We start from the raw sequence: 19,260 nt of genomic DNA on the forward strand, positions 1-19,260 counted from the left end.
TTATTCGACCATATATTGTTTGACATTATATCATAAATATATTTTTTCATTACTAAAAATAATCTAATACAGAATAAAACTAAACAGCATCTGCAGAAGGAAGCATATCGGCATATGATATAATTGTGATCAATTAAAATAAAGCCACATTTTACCTTCGTTCACGTAGATACGTGTATAATCGCCGTTCTCGCAGCGCGAACAAAACAAAAAATAAAATAAAAATCATCTCCGTCCGTAAAGAATCTTTGTCGCCGCTAAAATGCACCCCATGACGAAGCTCAATCATAAATAGTCGACAAGCAACTTTTTCGTCGTTCTCTTTGTTCCTTGGAAATAGCCGACGACGAGCCATGCGAACGCCACCACTGTTATTAGTGTTTCAGTGCGCATGTCTGCGCACCGCGATAGCGCTGTTGGTAAGAGAGAGAGGCTCATTGTTTGATCTTGCATTCAAATCTCTGTCTATTTTTGTCCTGCGACTGACAAACAAGAGATGGGGGAATAGGGAAACTGGCAATACGTAGAACCAGTGAAGCTTCTTTCGTCTCTCACTTCAAGTGCTGTGATAGCCTCATTGGTAAAGGCGACTGAAAATTTACGATGGCAGGATTGGTGGTTCAAATCCCGTCATGTTTCTAAGTTTTATAATGAACTCGAAAGTTTTTTTTTATGTGACCTATTATTTTCTAAAAATAGAATAACACACTTAAAGTAATCACCCAAAAATGAGTAAAAGAAATTAGTTTTTACCCTATTCGATTTTTACCCTAATTGAAAATATCAAACTGTATTATAATTTTGATATATTTTATCAAAAACTTAGAACAGGGCTTGATATATTTTTGATGTATTTGTAACAAACTCTGATACACTTTTGTTAGAACCCTTATGATTTTTAGTTAGAATTTTTGTTATTTTAACAACATCCTGCATCTAAATTATAACTGCCTATGTTAGAAAAAATCTGTGTAACATAATAACATATTATGATATAATTTTGTTATGATCGCCTAGTCGGGTTTACACCTCCCCTTTCAGCATTCTCGGAAAACCCTGAATGTGACGATTATTTTTCAGACTACAATTACTTACTTTTCAAGCGCATCAAGGATTTCCACTCGGTACGAGAATCTCCTACTAGGTGAGTACTCTCGAACATGATAAACTTTTTCCTCAGTCTGAAATGTGAAGTTGAAAATGTATCCTTTTGTAACGTGTGCTCGCTCGCTATTTCTCTCTCTCTCGCTTCAATAAACCTCCATCCACTTCAACACCGTCCCCAACAGATGCAGCCTCTTCAAGCTATCAAAAACAATTTCATCCACTTCAGCACCTTGTACCGATTCAATTTGCTTCTCGAACGTACACCATGGAACACAGCCTATCTCCTCGGGCAGCACCAAACAGCCAAATTAATAATATCCACTTGCAAAGCGAAACTTCACACCCCTGAACAACAACAATTTCTCCATAAGCGGATAATAACCACTGTATTTCCAGAACGTAGAAAAAACAACGTAGATATCTGCTCCAAACAGATTCGCAACCAAGAGCTGTACAATACGACACCGTCGCGTTGTCAGGAGCTTTTCATTCACTTCACATCAAACGTCTCGCGATACCAACCGAGGATGTGATGTTTTGTAAGGATCCACCAGCCGGACAAAAGCACTAGGGAAGAAAAAAAACTTCCTAGGGGTTGATTGTTCGCCAATTTTTTTCGCCGCTACGGCTGCTTCCGTACGCCAAAATTGCGACCGAACCGAGCACGCGACCGACTTTATCTGCGATGGGGATCCAAAGTTGCCAGCCAGGTTGCTTACAATCGGTCGGTCGGTCGGTCAGGAGCTGTAGTACTGGCTGGCTGCTGGCGCCAAGTTCTCGTGCTCCGGCTGCGCTCCGATTGTGCGAGAGGGAGACTCCAAACGGGAGCACGTACACACGTACTTACCCCCAAAGGATGTTCTACATATGTATACTATACTCCTACTACTGGTAGCAAGCAAGGAAGCACAGACGTAGCGGAGCATGACTCGGTTATGAGAGAGAAAGTGAAACGTCGTCGTCGTCGTCGTCGCACGCAAGCCTCCCAACCAAACCCACCGATGCACAGTGGTTCAGGTTGTTGGGGGAGGCTTGTCATAGAGTATATTTACATCTATTCTATAGAAAATCCTGCAAAATGGTGAGTCGAAAAGGAGAGCGTCCAACATAACTCTGGTCCTCACAAGTTTCTACCTCATGCTTCCACGGGTCAAGCGATAACAAAGACCGCCAACTAAGAGTTATGTGCTTAGCTGGTAGCGCAGCCTGGGCACTGTTGTCCTTCTGACTTCTGCTAGATTGAGGAGGTACGTCCCGAGCGTCTGTTCACCTAGGAGTTGCGGCTCAAACAGCGTCTGTTCTGGCATCCAGCGGCTGAGTATGAAATGCACCTCCAACGGAAGCTATACCTAAGGTGGCAGCCCCACCACGGTGGATAGGGGACCTTAGGCCAACAACCTACTGTTTCTGAAACCCAAAAAAACGTTACAGAAACCGAAAAAGAAAGATTACGAACTGATTCAATGGCAACGACTTGTAGCGCCAAACAACGGACAAGAATTGGAACTTGAAATGTAATAACCCTAGCCCAGCAGGGTAAACTGGCACAACTAGCCAATGAGGCATGCTGTATGAAGCTTATGATCCTAGGACTGAGCGAAGTCCGTTGGCCGAACTTTGGAGAATACAGATTGGCGTCGGGTCAAATCTGCTATACTCTGGCCTACGAGGTGAACACGCTAATCGCCATTGGTTTCCTGCTCAAAGATCACGCCCACGCTGCGCTCATGAAGAGGTTAATTATAGTCAGAATCAGAACACGGGTTCGAAATCTTACCATGATCCAATGTTACGTGCCAACTGATGCTGCCGAATTGCAAGACAAAGAGAACTTCTACAATCAACTAAATGCTGTCGTGGACAAGATTCCGAAAGGTGATATCAAGATCCGCATGGGCGACTTCAACGCGAAGGTTGGTGTAGGGTCCACTTCCGGAAGCAACTCTCGGCACGGCAAACTCCAGCTCTCCAATTCAGAAGCTTTCTCCGGTCGTCCGGATTCACCAGACTTCACACAGGTTCGCTGTCCGTCGTCCGCCGACGCTCCAGTTTTCTCGCAACTGTCACTCTACACGCTCATTCGTAACTGTTCAATTCGCACCATCTACACACTCAATGTAAACATAGAGAGTGCATGCCAGTACAAACCCTACACCCCCATCTTTCTTTAAAAAAAATGTTATGAACCTGACATCTCAACAATCTCTCTTTATGTAACACTAAAACTACAGACTCCCTTGAATTCAGCAAATATAACCCATACTCTGAAATACAATACCATCCTTATTATCACTCAGCACCCATCATTTACGCTATGCAACTCAATACTTGAAAACAACAATCCACAATGCCTCCGCTGGACTTTGGCCTGGCCAGTCGCAACATTCCATAAGCAATCTAACATCAAGGACCTTCCCCACCTGCTATTGGACGAACTTGCTCATTGTGGAAAGCTCATTGATATATCACATCCAGGAAGTCTTGAATACCTTACGATCGAGACGGGAATCCAACTCAGCCTCTCTGGGTTAGAAATTGCAAGCCCTATCCATTAGACTACATAGTCTTGCTCAAACTGCGGCCCGCGGCTTAGACGCTAAATCTCAATTTAGCCCGAGGTATGCTTCAGCCCAAGCACCACTGCATTGGACTAACTGGAGATCCAACATCTGTCAAACACGAAAACACATTCGCGAAACCAGAAACAATTATCCACAACCTTCTCCTCCTTAATTATCAAACCCCGTCACACAAATTATCAGAACAATCCACAAAACAAGACTCTGTGTTCAGCAGCTACCATCAACCTCCTTGCATCTTCGCATGCCAGCTCACATGCTCCCCAACATCAACGTGATGTGACGAGGCTCAACTATTTTCGAATAACATCCCCTTGGCTTTTCAAACCTTTTCCAATTCTAATTCCAACCTTTTATCAATGAACAACAGCCGATAGCTTTGTCAATAGTTTCACACAAGGTTTCACATAATGTTCACTTTTCCATGCCAAGGAAATAATTTAGAGTAGCCACTCTATACGTCAAAGTTCAATAGAATTCTATAAGCCGCACTGCACCAAAGCGTCAAGCAAGTGAATGAATGAATATAAATAATGTATATGAGAGAAACTAGACAAACTAAGTCAAAATGCATAAATTCATAGGGCAATGCCTGTTTTAACACTCCAAATGTTTTAACTTTTCAACCAGCTGACTTTTTCCATTGGTGCAGAAGTTTCCGGGTCGATGTGAGTTCCCACACTTAACAAATCCAAACAAAAACATACCTTAAGAATTTCTTTACCTCTCAAAAATTTCAGTTTCTATGGCACAACACATCTTGGCCATCCACAATGAACCCAAACCTTGATGTCACTATTTTCTCTTCTTAGTCACGTTTTCTGTCTGTGCCTTATACTCATTTGGTTTGATACACTCAGCCAAATAACTTTAAGCTTTCCATAAGGCCCAACTTATGAAACGGCCTTTAAATAATTCATAATGATTCGGATGAATTTCATAAGGTCACTCTACGACAAAAAATCGTCTCACAGCTTGGCTTTTATTCATGTTTAGCAACATAGAATTCTCAAGCATCGGTAGCCGTGTGGATAAAACACGGGCTCGGTGATCCCGACGTTCATGGATCGAATCCAGTCTGCATCATTTTAAGATTTCTTTGTTCTTTTCATAAGTCTATCTTATGGAATTTGTCATAGCAAGCACGATCAATTTTCATAAGGTATTCTTATGTCATCCATAAGAATTAGTTATAGCAAATTTTCATAAGGTATTTCGATGAATTTCGCTAGTTTTTTTCGCTGAGTGTAGGAGCCACGTGTGTCACTCTCCGAACTTATGCTTCATTCGAACTACACACTGCATTTCATAATATTGCTGACCCCTTCGGTGAACGGTGTAAGATTTATTAATCAAAGATGTCAACTCCTTTCAACACTAGATACTTCATTTTCAGCCAACTTCTCAAGTGCGCAATTCAATGACACACAAAGTCCAACCAAATTTTCTCACTCCAATCCCAACCATCCGCGTACAGATAGCTAGCCAATCTTCAACAGCCAAGTTTCAGCAACCCTTGGTATAATCAACAATCCATTCTTGAATCCAGCATCCGGGTCAGTAAACAAAACATGTCTCGCTTTCCTTTCCACTCTATGCACAAACCATCAAACGTCACACGTTCGCTTGGTGTAATTGTGACAACTGTTGCATCAAATCCATCGAACTACGAAAACCCTATTCTCCTCTTCCAGCAAACTTTTCTAGTGTTCACCACATGTAAACAAAGGCGCCAGCGTATATGGGCATTAACATTGTGGCAGCAGTGGAGTTACGTCAAACACACAAGGCTACAGTGGCACTTTCTGTTCGCTTCATAGCGGCCGTTTTAGTTATTTTAGTGATCCATTATATTCATGTATTATCCATTACAAGTACTTTCAAATCATGGAATATAATGATTCACGCCCGCACGTCTCTCGCAAGAACTATCAGGCGATAATACGATTTACTTCTAGTGCTCTCAAAGTCTCTGGAATCTCTAAACCAGACCAATCTTCCTAGAGGCATCCTCAAACCATGGAAACACTACACTGCCTTCAAACACAACATGCAAGGCATCGCCTCTCCATCATCCAGCCAACCACCACACTGTTCCCAATCAATGGAGCCACTAATATACCCTGGATTTCTTCAAGATGTAATGGAAGCACTTCCCAATTCCCAAGCACCCTACCTGAAGAAAGGAGCTTCTAATGCAAATTACTTGATTTCCGTGCGCCCCCAGCCATGGAAATGTTACCATGTTGTGGTTACAGGAACTGCCAAAAGCACTACCAACTACTATTGTGTATTCAACGCACCCTTAAGTCATGACAACACAACACCTCGATGTCACCTGATTGCAGGAATTTACGGATCCTTTTCCAGGCGCCCCCAAGCCATGGAATCACTACCTTGCTCCCAAGCACCCTTGCAGAGACTTTCAAGGTTAATCATTCTCTTTGATCGGCAACCCGCAACGATCAAATGTTTCTTTCGACCGGCAACCCGCCACTGCCTTGATTATAACCGGCACCCGCAACGGTTAAATTCCTTTCGACCGGCACCCGCCACGGTCTCAATTGTCCTTTCAACCGGCACCCGCAACGGTTGAATTTCCTTCGACCGGCACCTTTTTGTCCTTTTTAACTGGCACCCGCAATAGTTAAATTTGCTTCGACCGGCACCCGCCACGGTCTCATGTGTTCTTTTAACCGGCACCCGCCACGGTTAAAATTTTCTTCAACCGGCAACCCGCCACCGATTATATCACGCGCATTCACACTTCTCCACTGAAACATCATACAAGCACGCTCTCTCAAGAGCTGTCCAAAAATTACCTATCAACACCTGCATGCCTGCATTCACAAAACACTGCGTCATCAATTCCGTGCAAATAATTACGCTTCCTCTTTTAATTTCACCTGCCGAATGGTTGCACCGTTTCTCCCATCATCACAACACCAACCAACCTACTAGCAATCCATCTGAAAACAAACACGTTCAAGGGGCCAAAAAACATTCATCGTATTCGAGGCCTTCCATCCCATCGTCGTCGCCAATTGTAGGGTCCACTTCCGGAAGCAACTCTCGCCACGGCAAACTCCAGCTCTCCAGTTCAGAAGCTTTCTCCGGTCGTCCGGATTCACCAGACTTCACACAGGTTCGCTGTGTTGACTGGGAAATTACCTGGAAAGAATCTACACAATGAATATAGAAACTGTCTCAAGAAAAATCAGAAATTCAGATTCTCTCATAGGGCATCGATCCAGTTTTGAATATCGAATTCCCGTCTATTTCACTGAAAATTACAGCTCATGTTAAGCTTATCCACGTTTAATTTCGGACACCAAGCAGTTGATATTACAAACAATGCAGTGGAAAATAGGCAAATGTCGGTGCTTCCGTTTAGTTTAGGCTTTAACTTAGAACAAACTTTTGTTCATTCAAATCTGTTTATGTTCGACAAAGTTATGACGTTTTTTAAAATGGGTTTTGTAAAAAAAGTTAAAAAATTAGAAAGAGCAGTCCTCTATCATAAAAATACCCAGGTAACCACTAAGCATGCTAATAAATCATAGAGCAGCTCGTATGATGCATTTGAACTGCTTGCTACCCTACATAAGCAGTTCAAATGCATAACTGCCTTGAAATAGCATAAGCTGTGCTGCTCAAAAGTTTTTGGCTATTAATTAGCATTTCAAATACTTGGGAGATTTTCGCTCAGGAACAATCGGAATGCTTCTCAACTGCTCTTTCAATGCTAAGAACAAAGAGGATGGAAGATATGTTATGCACTTCACAGCACATGTTGTCTTTCTTATGCATGGTCAATGCTTCTGTTTACAAATTTTTGCATCTGATTTGCTTCTTCATTTTTCTCTCACTCATCCATCACTCAGAAGCAAACATTACAGCAGCTGGTTTGAATTGGAAACGTTAGGTGTATATGCGGCTAATTAGCATTAAATGCTTTGTCGTTAAGGCAACTATAATGCTGAAGGAGTGCTATTTTAAATGCTTAGTGGCTACTTAGGTAAACGAGATTGTTTCACCAATATTATTGATGAAGTGACTTTACTTTGACGTATTTGCCCTGACAAATTACTCACTAAATCCTTTTGTATTCTTGTAGGTGACTATATGTCAAACAACTTTGTCGAAGACCGCAAAGTGATCCGACGTCTAGTTTAGTCTAGTCTAGTCTAGACTACACATACACAGCCATTCATTGAAAGAATCCTGGAAAATGATAGGATCGACTACTCCTATCATTTTTCTTGTCATTATTAATGGTTGCAGTGCATCAGAGATGCATTACAAGCATTAAAGCGGCCAGGCCTACTGTGCAGCGTTGTTATTGTTATTATAATCAGAAAACGGGGACATCTCGAACCAACCATTCCGTGAAAAGTGAGAATAATATACCGCTTCGTTGAAAGTGACTTTGCTAAGAATGTTAATGTCACTCCATGTCCTCTGGAATCCTGGGATGGGACAACGGTATTTCCCCCGTATGCCCTGGCTCTCAAGCCTAGGTTTAAGCGCCTTTACCCGCTCTCTGAAACGAAATCAAAAGTTATGGTATCCAGCCCTCCCCAAATGAACATTTATCCGTAATATTTGGTTGTTATTGACTCGAGAAATAAATAGAAGAAAAAACAGAAAGATCTTACCATATTGTTTCCAATTGGGGCCTTAACAATACAGCAAGATTGTTTCAAGCTGATCAGGTAAATCTGAAGTCAATCTGTGCACTAGAAGCTGACATTCAGAGCTCCAAACTTGAGCATTTTGTATGAAAATCGACCAATCAGTGCTTTATTATGACCAGTACTGTACATAATCTACTTAAGGCGAAACTGGAAGCATTTTCTCATTTTTTTGGTTTTTGATTTTTTATTAAATAACGAAGCAATATTTTCAAAATCGGTTTTCGTGCACATGTAGAGTATGGATCAAGGTATCTTCTGAATTTTTTTGAGGTGGAAAATTATTCCCATTTTTGCGAAAACCATTTTTTTGTGAAATTTTGTTCAAAAATGGTTTCTGCAAAAACGAAAAACATTTTCCACTACAAAAAAAAATCAAAAAATACCTTGATCCATACTCTACATGTGCACGAAAACCGATTCTGAAAATATTGCTTCGTTATTTAATAAAAAATCCAAAACCAAAAAGTGAGGAAATGCTTCCAGTTTCGCCTTAAGGCGAAACTCGAAGCATTTTCTATTTTTTTCGGATTTTGATTTTTTATTAAATAACGAAGCAATATTCTCAAAATAGGTTTTCGTACACATGTAGAGTATAAATCAAGGTATCTTCTGAATTTTTTTGAGGTGGAAAATGTTTTCCATTTTTGCAAAAACAATTTTTTGTGAAATTTTGTTCAAAAATGGTGTTTGCAAAAACGAAAAATATTTTCCACTACAAAAATAAGAAGATACCTTGATCCATACTCTACATGTGCACGAAAACCGATTTTGAAAATATTGCTTCGTTATTTAATAAAAAATCAAAAACCAAAAAGTGAGGAAATGCTTCCAGTTTCGCTTTAAATGCAAATGCGACAGCTTCTTCCTGATTCCAAGGTGTGTGAATCCTTGAAAATACAACTCTTTATGAATCCATTTCAATTTGTGAAGGCACACAAACTCGGTTTACTGTTCACCAACGAACTGATAACAACCAACTGTTTTAAAATACAGTAGCTTCCAATGGAATAGCATGTTTTGCAACGAGTGGCTCCTACACTAGTGTTTCACTTTCACGTTGCCACCCTGTACGGAATTTAAAACATGGAAAACTAATTTTTTTGAACAGAAACAACCCTACATTCAGGCTTGATAATCCTCCTCGAAATCAAAAGAGTTTTGCAACATGCTCTAGAGCGGTGTTTTGCTTTTGCCTCGTCGCGAGGGAGCGAACGAACCCCAAACAGAGAAGCAAAAAAAAACTGAGCGAGGAAGAGGGGAGCGAAAAAAGAGCCGATGATTATTTCGGGTTTTGAGTGCGATTTTCGCCTCGAGAGTCTTTTTTTTGTATGGGAGTGGAACTCGCGAGAGCTTTTTGAGTGTGAGTGGACGTGAGAAACACAACAAGCCATTATGAGTGTTGGACGAACTCCTCGCTGCGCGGCAAGCTCGCGCTCGGTGCTGTTGAGGATTTGCGTTGTGATTTCTGAGTTTTATTTTCACTCCTCAGAAAATCGCCAAAATCGCTTCCTCATTTTCTCGCGAGGGAGTTTTTGTCAAGCCTGCCTACATTTAGGAGATGAATTCAGTGTGCGATAGTAATGCAACAGAAGAGCCACTTTCACGCGCTTGGTTTTGTTTTTATTAGTTTGTGTTTCGTTCGAAGGAAGGCCCAGGTAATCGGATTCGGAAAACGGATGGAGGCACATAAATGGGTGAGCTCGTTTCATACTACTGATTTAATGTGAAAATTCAAAGAATGTTCAATGTAAAATAACATGAAATAGTAAGATAATATTAGTGTGATAGTTGACAGTTGAAGATGATTTTTTTTTTGTATTATTTGAATCACACTTCCATCTGACGTGGAAGATCGATAGTTTGTTTCACGCGTGAAATGAAAACTAGCGAAATGAAATGATTCGAAATCAAAAGGTTTTAGAGAAAACTTGCTCTAATAATACCTTCTCAAGTACGTCTATGTTAAGCTAAGGGTTGCGTCAAGTTCATTTCTGTGTGGAATGGACTAAAGGTTTCTGCTTCCTGGTAAGGTGGAGACGCGCGATAGGATTTTTGTTCTTGTTTGTTTCCACGTGGAAAAGTACCCGGGTAGAGGTAAAATACTGACGATCAAAACATGATATTGGTTTGATTGATATAAGAGATAAAAGATCTGAAAATAATATCTGAAAAATATTCCTGGAACATCTGAACAATATCAAAATTTGATAGTTCAAGATCATGCGAATAGCTCGCTGCTATTGGTTAGATCTTACAAAATCTAAATATGATTTGATGATGATGTTCCAGGAGTAAATTTTTGATTTTATTTTTAGATCTTTTATCTCTTATGTCAATCAAACCCATATCACTTTTTGATTTCCATATCAAAATATGCTATTATTGAGCTCTTTTCCTCTACTCGGGTAGTCGATTGTGCGCGACGATTTGTGTAATATTAACCCATTGTCAGGTCACATCACCAACCATAGTTGACTTCTAGACCTGACAATGTACCCTACCCTACTAACCAAAACTCCTTCCTGAGACAAACGTGGAGATGCAGTGATTCTCGGTCTTACTAACATTCCTTCCCATCCTCGATGACCGTAAGGACGTGGCCGGCGTCGTTATTGACCTTAAGCTAGTTGAGAGTTCTCGAACTGTGCACATTGAGGATGCTATGCTAGGCCCAAGCCCCATTAATTGGTTCTCTGTGCAATAGCGATTGCACCGGTCAATCACGGAGTAGCAACTACGAATGGTGCGGTCATCTATTATGTGTCATTATGTGCACCATATGTCACAGAATTTTACACTCTTTTTTCGATCTGTGTGTATGTATCACTTTTATCCATCCCAATTAAAGTTTGTGAGTTAAGTGAACCCTTAGTGCATGAAAGTATTTGCTCTGGTGAATTCTGGTCCATAGTGCACCGGGGGTAGCTCTAAACGGGACCAGCTGATGCGTAGCAGTGATTCCCAGGGGAAGAGTTTCCTCGCGCGGATAGTTCATGGTTTTTGATTCTAGGCCACTATATCCACTGTACGGTGGTGGCTGGTCGGCATGATACCATCCACTATCCACTATCCATCATCGTATACCCCCATTGAAGCCATCGTTGTCGTCCTTTTCCACACTGTGAGTATGCGTTGTTTTCTGTGTGGTAACTGTGGCCTACTTCAACAAACTCTCTCCCGAACCGCTCAGCTCGTAGTTGTTGCGACCCGACTAGGAAAACATGCCGAGATTGTATTTCGATGGCTAGCTCAGTCAGTATTCTTCTTCAATAAGAAGAAGAACATCCTCACTGGGCGTAACACCCCCACTGGGACAAAGCCTGCTTCTCAGCGCTTAGTGTTCTATTAGCACAGTTATTAACTGAGAGCTTCCTCTGCAAACGACCATTTTGCATGTGTATATCGTGTGGCAGGCACAAAGACACTCTATGCCTAAAAAATCAAGGAAATTTCCTTTACGAAATGTTCCTGGGCCGACTGGAAATCGAACTCGTCACCCTTAGCATGGTCTTGCTGAATATCCACGCCTTTACAGCTGTGGCTACGGGGCCCCCAGCTAAGCCAGCTAAGATCAGGAAGTGTCTGAGTTCAAATCCCCATATGCTTGGACCATGGTTTCCTAATAGCATCGGTATGGAATCTTAGAATCATAGACAGAGACCTTGCTGAACAGTGAGAGTATTAGCTGAACATTGGCTGGTTAATGGTGCCAGTAGCTGAACACAATGATAGCAGAATATTGGTCTGAAGTATGGCTTGCTCAACCTGTTTAATCAACAATAAGTACATGGATGGCTGAATATCAAGTTGAATAGAATATTATTCATCTGTGTAACCAACTTTAAAACAGGGGCCAACATGCAGAATTGATCATCTGTTGTTCAACCTCTAATTAAATAATTGTTGACAACTGACCCAAACAATGGTTTCGTAGGGACCTCATCGCTTCTTCAGCCCTAATCCAGGCTTGGTTCAACTTATGTTCTTGATTATTCACTATTCAGACACAATAAGTAATGCTCTCATTTTCGAGAATATGTAGAATATGTGTATGGTGTAGTTGCTAAGATGAGTGACAATAAATCAGGAGGTCCGAGTTCAAATCCCAGTTTTCCCATAGATTAATTTATAAATTAAATAACATCTCTTCTGGAAATAGAAAGCCGCAAATGGAAAACAATGCTTACGAAAGTGTATTTTTTTATTTTTAATCAAAATAAATAAATTTTATTGATGACTGATTAAGCGCATACTGCACCCTAAACCAGCCTTTCCATGAACTTCAAATCAGCTAAAGGTTGAATAAAATCACCAAAATTAGATGTTTAGGGACTGTATAAAGGATTGTACCACTCGTGCTCAGCCTTTGTTCAAATAAAGGCTGCTTTAAAATAGTTTGAAAAACGTTTGTACAGCTTTGAATTGTTATCTGGGGAGTATCTTCGAAACAATCACCAATGTACGAATACAAAAATGGTCAATTGAGTTCTTAAATGATATCCTGATTATTACATAATCTGAATCTTCACCAAAAAAGATAAATAAATAAATCCATAATTTCATTAATTTAGTTGTCCTTAAACTATTGTCAAAATTATGGATAAGACACTGAGGAAGACTGCAAGAGATCAACTCAAAAACTCATTTCACTCAATCGAAGCGTGTATTCTTAAGGTGGCCCACACTTATATGAAAAACAAAAATTTCGAAAAATGCCAAGTCTTACCTCCTCAATCAGTTGTTTTGGACTCCCAGAAGCTACGTTCAAAATTTGAGCAAAATCGATTGAGCCTAAGGGGGCGCTCAAAACGCTTGAAGTTTGTATGGGAAAACTTGGCCAAATGTATGCAGAAAGTTTAAGTTTTCGAATTTTGCCGCTAGGTGGCGCTGTAAGCGTTCAATATTCAAACCCTTTGGTATTATTGTAGGTGACTATATGCCAAACAACTTTGTCGAAGACCGCGAAGTCATCCGACGGCTGTGAAAAAAGTTATACCCTAGGCAAAGTGAGGCAAAGTATTGAGATTTCATTATTGATATTATTCCTTTACATGTATTGGAAAAACAACAATAAAGTTTACCCTCACTTTACCTAGGGTATAACTTTTTCCACAGACGTTGGATCACTTTGTGGTCTTCGACAAAGTTGTTTGGCATATAGTCACCTACAAGAATACTAAAGGGTTTGATTATTGAACGCTTACAGCGCCACCTAGCGGCAAAATTCGAAAACCTTAAATTTCTGCATTTGGCCAAGTTTTCCCATACAAACTTCAAGCGTTTTGAGCGCCCCCTTAGGCTCAACCGATTTTGCTCAAATTTTAAACGTAGCTTCTGGGAGTCCAAAACAACTGATTGAGGAGGTAAGACTTGGCATTTTTCAAAATTTTTGTTTTTCATATAAGTGTGGGCCACCCTAGTGTATTCTGCTTACAAGGTTTATTTTCTTTAATTTTTTTTTCGAAATGCAATAAAGACTTAAATATTTAGAATAGTTAGCGCGAAATTTACATGTTGTATCTCTTAGGGTAGAAGTTCAGCCAGGGGGTTTTAAATTTGAAATTCGGTAATACCCTTTCAGTTGGATCTCAAGCGTTTCGCAAGTATATATCCAGTTATCGCCTCCAGCTGGCAAAACATGAAAAGAACGCAAACATGCGAATCAATTCTACCTACACGGCACACAATAATGTTAGGATAAATATTTTCCCAGACAAATGAATGTCGATGTACAAGGCGGCCGCGTACCCTTGCTGGCGGGAGCAAACGTTGCGATGCAGGATGTTGTGGGTTCCATCCCACGGTAGTATCCGATAAATCATCTGCTGAGCTAAACAACCTCCCATCGGCGCGGCGTCGGTGGTTAAGCTGCAATTTCTTGTGAATGGAAAACTTGCTTCGCCGTAAATGTTAGAAGGGACATCGAAATGACGTCGGAGATTTCTCACGGAGATTTTATGTTTAGGGAAGAGACTCAAGAAGCTTTTCGGTCATTTGTTTTTCTTAAAATGCTATTCCTGCAAACAAGGTCAGTTTTGTCCATAAAGAAAACTTGCATATCTGTGAGAAGAAGGTTGTCAGGCTATGTAGAACAAGGAAAAATAAGATAATAATTGCATAGCAAGTAGCAATTACGGTTTTTTTTTTGACACTAACCAGAACATAATAAAAAAAAATATTTTGACTTCATCTTATTCTGTATATTTTATGTCAACATCATTTTACATTTTCAATTGCAAATATCTTTTCCAGCAGCTCGATCCCATCACTCCATTACAGTCCGCTAACCTCCGTCACCCAATCGCGAACGGACGCCACTCGAGAGTACACTCCCGGATAGCCAGGTTGAGCGCAGCCTGCACCCCAGGAAACCACTCCGACCAGAGTGCTGCCCTCAACCAGTGGACCACCGGAATCGCCCTGGCAAGAGTCCTTGCCGCCTTCCTTGTAACCAGCGCAGACCATCCGATCGGTAACGCCACCGTAGTATGTGTAAGCCTTGTCGCATTCCTCTTGCGATACGGCCGGAACGTTTGCAGCTCGCAACACAGCCGTTGATTCCGAAGGATTCTGGGTATTTCCCCAGCCCGAAACCTGCAGGCAAGTTCCCTCCTTGACCGGAGCGTCCTTCAAAGGCAATCCAACGGGTTTGCAGCTATCGGAGAAGGTTACTGTCTCATCCAGTTCCAGTAGTGCAAAATCATAGTCAACGGAACTCGGGTTGTATTTCGGATGGCGATGGACCTCCTTAACCAAGACCAGCCGACCACCGGTAGCATGCCGGCTGGAACCAACACGCACCTGGAGATTGGTTTGACCGGGCTCAACACAATGGCCAGCGGTCATCACCCAGCGTTCGGACACTAGGGATCCTCCACAGAAATGGGAAGATCCAACCCGGCTCAGCGACACCTGGAAGGGAACGTCCTGAACGGTAACTTCGAAACCGCCAACTATGCGGCCATCCCCGGAGCGACGAGCGTTCCACCACGGACGCAGAGGGTTGAAACCCTTGGTTGAAGCACTCAAGGTGCAGGCGAAAAGCGCTGTGGTCAACAGGAGTATGATGCGAACCATCGTTGATTGATTGCTAGTTTGAACTACAAAGTGATGGAGAATTGAGTTGGTTTTTATAGGTGAACATTTCAAGTGACGCGGATTAACGGGATTTTTTTTTATTGATAAAGGCGCAATCCGGGAGCGATACAGTCTGGGAAGTCCTGTAAACAATTTTCGAGACGTTGTCTGTAGCAACAAAGTAAGCTGGTATCATTACACCTTGTGCGAAAATGCTTACGTTCTGCAATAATTGGAGACACGTTATTGAAAAACTACACCCAGGATTAACAGTAGGGATCACATCAAACCAAAAAAAAAATGTATTTCATAAGGACAATTTCTGCCCATCGAAGTGGGGCTAAAATGGACAGGATGGTTTTATTTTACGACAATCATTGTATTTCAACATATCTTAGTAGTTGGAGATTATGTCATAATGTGAATTATCATACTTGCTCTTCAAAATCAAGAAAACCACTTCAAATTGACAACAACATTGAAAATCAGAGGACAACTGAAACTCAAGGGCGTTCCAAGGGGTTTCAGGAGCGTTACAATGCATTTGCTGGGGTTCCAGGGGCGTTTCAGAATCTTTTAAGGACGTTCCAAGGGTGTTCAGAGGCATTTTAAGGCATGTTGGGGAAGTTTAATGGAGAAGCGTTTCAGGGGCCTTGAGAAGTGTTTTTTGATCGGTTCAGGAGCCTTTCAGGAGCCTTTTAAGGCCACCCGGAACGTCTCTGAAAACTTCCTGGGACTCCTGCAATGTCTACGAAAGCCCCTGAGACCAAAGTAAAAAGAAAATCGTTTTAAGTACTGTTCCTTTGAATTCCACTAAGAATTTGCATCCTTTGACGGATACGTATTTCGACCTCAACTGTAAGGTCGTTTTCAGTGTCTTGTACTTGACTTGTCGAGTCAAGTACAAGACGCTGAAGACAACCTTACAGTTGAGGTCGAAATACGTATCTGTCAAAGGATGCAAATTCTTAGTGGAATTCAAAGGAACAGTACTTAACACGATTTTCTTTTTACTTACAGATATTCCCCCACTAAGCCCAAATTCACCATCATAACCCCTGAGACCTCCTAAATATTCCTGAAAATCTCCAGATAGATTCGAAACGCCTCTAAAACGCTGCAGAAATCCCGTGAACCACCTCTGAAGTTCTACTGAATTTCACTGAATCGTCCATGAAATCTTTCAAAAGGATCCTGACACTGTGGCCCCCTAAAACGACCCCTGAGAGCTCCTTAAACGCATCTGAAAGTTCCCTGAAACATCCTGAAACTCCCAGAGATTTCTTCTGAAACCACCTGAAACGACTCTGAAACTCACTGATGCCCCATGAAATACCTTTGTAACCCCCTGAAACGCATATAAAACCCCCTGAAGTCCCTTGAACAAGTCCCTTGAAAAACTACCTGATATCTGATCAAATGCCACTGAAAACCAACTAGGTCTCTTGAAACGTCTCTGAATCCTCCTTAGGCTTCCTGAAAATGCCCTGTAATGTCATTTGAAACCCTTTTAAATTTCTTAAGTCTCTGAAGCGCTCCAAAATACCCCCAGAACTTCTGCTGAAACATCCTGAAATGCTCCTGAAACCATCGGAAATCTCTCTCACATTCCATGAAACGCCCCAAACATTTCTGCAAACGCCAATGAAAGTCCTTTAAAGGGAGCTAGATGGGTTGATCAGGTGGAGGACGATCTGAGGATTCTTCGCAGAGTGCGGAGCTGGAGACACAATGCCATGGACCGAGTAGAATGAAGACGGCTACTATGTACAGCAGAGGCCACTCAGGCGTTAGCCAGATCGGTAAGGTAAGTAAGTCCCTTAAAACCCACATAAACTCCCTTTGAAACCCTCTGAAATGCTGAGACCTTCTTTATTCACACCTTCTGGGTCACCTAGTTCGACCACTCACCTCTTTCTCCAAAGGTATTCTTTGCTCTCCTACTTGGAAGCCTCTGGGCGGTGTTACTACAGTTACCATCATTATTACATTTAATTATGTACTATACCGGTGCTGAAAAGCCCTTTTCTTTAAAACTTTTCCGCCTTTTACGATGTTTGTTTATTGTTTGCGTTGCACTGCGTGATAACGGAGTAATTCGTAGATTGCATGCTGAAAGCTGTCATGTTGAACGCTTTAATACTCTTATTCCAATTACTTATGGAAAGCTATTTGGGAGAGAACACTTATCCTATCGGAGGTCTGAGTAAAAAAATACATGAAAACTTTCATTGCCGGCCACGCACATCTTCTCCGTTTCGAGGATTAGAAAGGGTATAATGATATGACACCTACTCAACAAGAGACCAACGACTCACCGCACCCTCATAAGTGCCAAGGAGTTAGATAATATGGAAAGGGATGAATTTGGGTTCACCATAAGCGAGTGATGTGAAAAAAATTCAGATTTTATGAATGTGTAATTGAATTGGATAGTTTCAAGGCATTAGACGGAGTTGTAGGTTCTTTTCAGGAGTTTTTTAAGGGTGTTCCAAGGGATTCAGGGGTGCTTAACCCTTGAGCGATCGCGCTGTTGTATTTTGTACAACACGTTGAAAAAATTTTGCTTATTGTACTCAGCATTAGCGTTGTGCTGCCGGTGGTGGCCAACCACGAGAGTTCCGGAAGGTTAAAAGAGACTAGTGGGATTTCTGGGACGTTTTAACGCATGTTAGGGAAGTTTCAAGATATTTTAAAGACGTTTCAGAAAATTATTTTAGGCGGTTTCATGAAACTTTTAAGGGCGTTTCATAGGCTTCCAGTGAAGTTACATAGGTATAATGGAGTTTTCAAGCGAATTTCAAAGCATTTACGGGCTTTCAGTGGGATTTCATGACCCTTTCAAGGGCGCTCCAAGGAGTTAGAGTGACGTTCCAAGATATTACGAGAGTTTAAAGGGTATTTCCGGGAAATACCCTAAATCTAGGGCCCATATAGCCGAGGCGGTAAACGCACGGGTATTCAGCATGGCCTTGCTGAGGGTGACGGGTTCGATTCCCGGTCGGTCCAGGATCTTTTCGTAAAGGAAATTTCCTTGACTTCCTTGGGCATAGAGTATCTTCGTGCCTGCCACACGATATACGCATGCAAAATGGTCATTGGCAGAGGAAGCTCTCAGTTAATAACTGTGGAAGTGCTCATAGAACACTAAGCTGAGAAGCAAGCTTTGTCCCAATGAGGACGTTACGCCAAGAAGAGAGAGAGAGACCCTAAATCTAAAAAGCCTCTGACAATGCTCTGGTATCTCCCCCAACTCAATTGGACCCCTCAAATGTTTCTGAAAACACTCTGAAACCCCTGATACTTTCCAGGAACCTCCTAAAACTCCTCCGAAAAGTCCCTGAAAATCCCCAGAAAAGCTTCTGGAAACGCCTTTAAAACGCCAGAAATATCTTGAACTGCCTCTGAAAACCCCCTGAATTGCCCTTAAACGTCACTGAAATCCTTTAAATCCTTTGAAACTCCCTGTAGTGTAGTCCCCTAAAGAGGCCCCTATGATCCCTTGAAATGCCTCTGAAAACTCCCTGACACCTCCTGATACTCCTCGAGATTCTCACTGAAACGACCCCGAAATGTATCTGAAACGCTTCTGAAATCCTATTGAAAAGCCACTGATACCTCCTGAAATACCCCTGAAGATCTTAATGATACTCCTTGGAACGCCTCTGAAACCTCTTGAGTCTGATGTCTAGGACCTTGAAATTTCTTGAAACGTCCCTAAAACATTGCCATTTTTAAATTTTATGTTTTTTATACAGATTTTTTTCATTCAATGTTGTTCTGTACGGGTTATCGAAGCA

General features: G+C 41.6%; 1 protein-coding gene across 1 annotated transcript; it reads right to left on the reverse strand.

Moving 5' to 3' along the window:
* Positions 1-14,561: 14,561 nt before the first annotated feature.
* Positions 14,562-15,505, reverse strand: LOC134284484 (trypsin 5G1-like). Its single transcript, XM_062843422.1, has one exon. The coding sequence runs from the start codon at positions 15,458-15,460 to the stop codon at positions 14,657-14,659; it is 804 nt and encodes a 267-aa protein (XP_062699406.1). The 5' UTR covers positions 15,461-15,505; the 3' UTR covers positions 14,562-14,656.
* Positions 15,506-19,260: the final 3,755 nt, after the last annotated feature.

The sequence above is a fragment of the Aedes albopictus genome, unplaced genomic scaffold (genome assembly GCF_035046485.1).
Source record: "Aedes albopictus strain Foshan unplaced genomic scaffold, AalbF5 HiC_scaffold_20, whole genome shotgun sequence".
NCBI classification, from domain to species: Eukaryota; Metazoa; Arthropoda; class Insecta; order Diptera; family Culicidae; genus Aedes; species Aedes albopictus.

Excerpts from the sequence above, each read along its gene's own strand:
- LOC134284484 (XM_062843422.1), bottom strand. The coding sequence starts at position 15,460 with ATGGTTCGCATCATACTCCTGTTGACCACAGCGCTTTTCGCCTGCACC.